Raw genomic sequence first — 4,873 nt, forward strand, 5'->3', positions numbered from 1 at the left:
CGTGCTAACTTTCCCACAGGGCCGCGCACACCGACCTGCACGCGGAGCCTCTATTTGGATTTCTGCTACCTCGTGGGCAGATTCACCTCGGCCCGAATTAACTGTTTTGTAATTCCGCTACTCACTCTAACTCGCATTAACTTTCTTCCCATTCATTCCGATTCAGACAAATCGGAACTCCTCTCGCGCCGGATCCACGTCTAATCTTCGAGATTACCATCGGTTTGCATTATTCATGTTAATACCGGATTTCTATAAAATTCTGGAAATTCACCTTGCGCCAACTCTCCGTTAGTCTGCGTCTAGCCTGAATCACGCTAACTTCGTATACACGGTACCCATTTCTAATTCATACTAATCTCCTACTAATCTCCCAAGATTCAGACCTCCCGTCAGGTCTCTTTCCATATATATGTATATATACATATGTATATACATATGTATATACGTACACCTCTATCTGTCCCTTTCTCCGACCTCCTACTATTCGCGTGGATGCACTCCGTTCCCGTGTCAATACATTCCAAATCCAGCTGTACTCGCGCGGATCCGCTCGAGTGCGCGGCAATCCGCCCCGACTCGCTCGGTTCCGCCTGCTCGTAAGTCTCCACGCTTGTCACGTACCTGGATAGTATATAACATCGCGTCTCTCTGACGCAGACGTATGTCCGACTGTCGGTGGTGAGCGCCCCGCATCATTAATTTATCCATCGCCGGTGCTGCTCCGGGGCAAACGGGTCGTGACATCCAGGCTCGTCAGACAACCGGCAAGCCCCGGGGATGATGCCACGAAAAAACGTTTCTCTCCGAGAGCGTCTTCGTCCACGGAGTAACCTGCCACCCTCGTTTCTCGCCTTCTTTCCAACGCACCCTGTAGCCGGCGATCGTTTCATATCCCGGACGTCGTCTTTCCACTCTTCCTATTTTCTCCCCTTACGGAGAGAGTCGAAGGAAATTTCATGGCGAAACGGGGAGCATCGTTTTAAAAGATGACGCGACTGTTGGAAGACATCGAGTGCCCCACTGACCCCCTTCTTCACCTGTTTCTCATTACCAGGCGGATGGGGAGAAAAAGCATTTCGGTAAATGGAAGCACGCGTTCTTGAAAATCGGGAAACGTGCTTGTATCCCGTGCTCCGTTTGCTTAAAAATACTTTGAAAGGGAGGAAAAGGAAAATAAAGAACGGGATCCTTGTACAGTCGAGCTTTGATAATTCGAATCCCTTTAACTCGGCAAGAAATCTACGGTAAGACGAATATTTTGTTTAAACGAAATCTCTCTAACTATCGGTTTTAGCTTTCCCCGTGAGATTCGAATTACCAAAGTTCGGCCGTATTTGGTATTTGGGACCCGTGGGTCTAATCGTTTTAGCGATAAAAGATTGGAAATTTGTTCGCGACAAATGGAATATTTTCAATTAACGTTGTATCGTTGGTGAAGGATTTCATCGATATAAAACCCGCTTCGCAAAGAGGAGCCTTTTTGTTAACCCAATGGCAATCAATTTCTTCCCAATATTCTTTTTTTCCGCTCTCGTGGGGGTGGTACGAAATTTAACGATGCTGGTAACAAAGATCTCGTTTATTCGGCAAGTACGCGAGCGCGAGCACTGAACGGAATCTACAAAATCGTTTGTTCGTATACAACTGGCACCAAGTTGCCTCGTTAAATCCTCGGCATCTGTTCCTCCGTGATACGCAACGGTTGGCCTGAAATATTTACCGAATACGCAACTCCAGACTGCGCCCGGGATAAATTTATTACGGCTAATATTCCCTCGATGCGCTTTCCCACCTACACCCTGGCAATAAAGCATCGTCGGTGACAAAAAGGCGCGAAAAGAGAGAAATAACGTATGCACGGTAAATTATCTCAACGTACGCACGATATCACCGTCGTAGCACGTAAAGTCGCGGATGCACGAGGATTTAGAAGGCACGGTCGCGATTGAATACAAAATCGTTTCGAGTAATAAAATACATCAACGCGAGATATTTTCTGGTAATCGATTAAAATGGCCAACCTGCCTATGCGCGATCAAATTCATTCGTCTTTTAAATCTCAAGGACCCATTACGTTTCCAACGTATCTCGATAAGTCGGTTAAATTCACACGGACCATCTCTACTTTTCGTCCAACCCTCGTTGTTTCGAGCTTATCGTTAGCGGCATCTGATGCAACTGACAAGGAAAAGCAATTGATAGAATGGGAAAATTTTACCTCCCCAATTTTCGTTTTACCTTTCCGAACGTGGTACCAGTACGGTGTTGGGATTTTTCTGGTTCAAGCCAGTCCAAACCCCATACGAATCGGACTACTTTATCACGTTGTCGCGAATTATTTTGCTATCTACTTCGAGTTAATCGTTATACTTAAAAATCGGTCCGATTTGTACCGTGTTTCGGCTCATTTTAAACGGAAGATTCCCAGCAATGCACTGATACCATTTTTCCAAGGGTTACACGAATGTTGGGGAAACTAAAATTTCCTGTATCACGTGATCAGTCTTCTAGTTGCGGTGCCCTATTAAAATTTGTCATCAGCTGCCCGTCGTTCCTTCTCCTATCTTCTCGAAGAATGTTCTTGTCGATTCTTAGGAAAGCTAACTACTCAGCTCGAGAGTATTCTCAACTGCTCCTGAATTTGATCGAATCTAACCAAACGCTGCTGTTTTCGTGGGGCAAAGTCGAGGCGCGCGTGATATGCAGGAACCTTTAAAAGGCTGAGTATCAAAGTGTATAATAACAGCATTACCGACTAAAACATGCATAAAAATGATGGAATAGATAAATATCTGAACGACCCAGCAACAATTCGCCGAACGTCACCACCACCATCACGCGTATACAAAAGGAAGAAGAACAAGTGATATATCGTACGCTGTTTCATCTCGTCGTAAGATCTCCGAGGAGTAAGATTCCCGCGGGGGTAACACCGATCGAGAGTCGAACGACGACGCGTAATACTTAAGGCATTCGCTCGTGATTTAAAGTTCCGTTTTAAGGGAGCGTCACACCGTTTCTCTTCCACGCTCGAGAGCACGGAAGAAACCGGAAGACTCGTGTTAACGTCGAGAAATCGTTTCGAAAAATAGCTCGTACGAGGATCGAGGAGCGAGTCTGCGAGGCGCGAAAGGTCGGGAGGAGATCGGATTGATGGAACAGTGACGAGTTTGTCCCGTTCGCAGACAGAAACTCTTCTTCTTCCCGACCTTCGCCATCGTCGCCCCGCGTTCGACTCCTCGCCACCCTATACCTCGGAATAATCTTCGATGAGTATCTGGCCGAAGTGAGTTATCACGTAATCGTGATAATACATCATTATGCAAAGTGGTTGTCCGATAATAAGACTCGCCCACACCGTGATATTGCCCCATCTGGCGCCCCAATGCTTCTCCACCTTCTTACTTATCAGTGATAATGGTATCTGGAAAATCAATTAAAAAAGTTTCTTCCGTCGGGGGAACCTGCTGCAAATTAATATTAATCCTTCGACAGTTGGATCGCTTCGGAATAGGTGATTCCTCCGCGAGCAACTTTCCAAGGATTGGGATATTCGATATCGCCGTGTCCAAGGATTTCTTTGCTCCTTTGTGCGACTGAATGTTTGACGAAGAAATTGGTTGATTAAAATTTTTTTCGACCCTTTCGGCACGGCACTGTTCAAACGAGGATCGAGCTATCCGGTAGATATAATAGACGGACATTCGAGGGACTTAATATTAAATTCTCGAGCAAGCTGCGAATAATTTCTGTCCTCTGTTCTCTTCGTTTTTCTTTTTTCTTTTTCCTTTTTCTTTTTTTTTTTTTTTTTTTTTTTATACGAGAATGAAATTTTCGAAGCTGGCGAGGGCCCGGAGCCAATGACGGGCGATTATAGTCGCCTTCCGTGTCGAAAAGATCGAACGCAGAGACCATGGGCGTAATTTGGATCGTGACAAGAATTTCGTAAGAGAAGATCATACCTGTCCCATCATTCCCAGGAACGCCCACGTTTTGAACGTCTTCAGTGGCACGCTGACGAGGTACTCGTGGAAGAAGGCGCTGATGAAGAACACGGTGACGGATGCGGTCGACTTCCCGTAGCCCATCTTTATGATGGGTATGTACAAGTGTCTGTAACCGATAGAAGGAAACACGGTTTCACGACTTGCGACGATTAACCGGGAAAAATTACGCGTCCGGCTTAATAGAAAGGATCAGTCGTGGTCTCTGCCTCGTTTCCCTCGACGATCCTCCCGCGCATAGAAATACCCGAGGGAACACGCCTTTCTAACCGTGTAGTCGTTCCTATTACTATGTTGTACCACAAACTAGCGCGAGCGGGCGTTAAAGAAAAAGAAGAGGGAAAAGAGACGTAAAAGCAGGGGGAGCGAGAAGGGTGGCGGGTACGGCGGAAGAAGGAGCGAGGAGGTAGATAAGGAGCGTCGCGTTTAAGGATCAGCGTGAGCGGAATCGTCTCGAAAAATTAAAGCAATGGCCTTGCAAGTTTGCCGGAATAGCGACACTTTGGTGTGTGCCGGTTCTTGCGGGGCGGGAGGGAAACGACACGGGGCAGCGAGGAGACAGGAAGAGATCGTTAGCCGGCTTGGTTATCAGTGGCGGTGCATTGGAACGAAGAAAGCTGGAAGGCGGCGAGAGAGGAAGAAAAAAATGGCGCAAAGAAGAGGAGCGTTGGTCGGGAGCGAAAGAAACGGAAGGAAGGAAGGAAGGAAATTCAAAGGTGGGACGCTGTCGTCGTGGACGGTTTCGTTGCCGCGAAGAAGAGATTCCTTTCCTTAAAGATCCACTCTCCTCGTTGCTCCACGAAATAGCGGAGGCCCTCTTCTCTGTTTCGTTTTTACCTTTCCCCTTCAATCTCTCTCCCTCTTTC

General features: G+C 46.8%; 1 protein-coding gene across 1 annotated transcript in view; it reads right to left on the reverse strand.

Annotated features, from left to right (window-relative positions):
* Nucleotides 1–1,422: 1,422 nt before the first annotated feature.
* Nucleotides 1,423–4,873, reverse strand: part of mdy (diacylglycerol O-acyltransferase) — a 95,122-nt gene continuing 91,671 nt past the window's right edge. Inside the window, exons 11-12 of the mRNA XM_017911346.1 lie at nt 3,966–4,116; nt 1,423–3,427 (exon numbers count right to left, since the gene is read on the reverse strand). Coding sequence (XP_017766835.1) covers nt 3,251–3,427; nt 3,966–4,116 — 328 coding nt within the window. The 3' untranslated portion in view covers nt 1,423–3,250. The remainder of the gene's footprint in view (nt 3,428–3,965; nt 4,117–4,873) is intronic.

The sequence above is a fragment of the Eufriesea mexicana genome, unplaced genomic scaffold (genome assembly GCF_001483705.2).
Source record: "Eufriesea mexicana isolate 0111107269 unplaced genomic scaffold, ASM148370v2 scaffold124, whole genome shotgun sequence".
Lineage (NCBI taxonomy): Eukaryota > Metazoa > Arthropoda > Insecta > Hymenoptera > Apidae > Eufriesea > Eufriesea mexicana.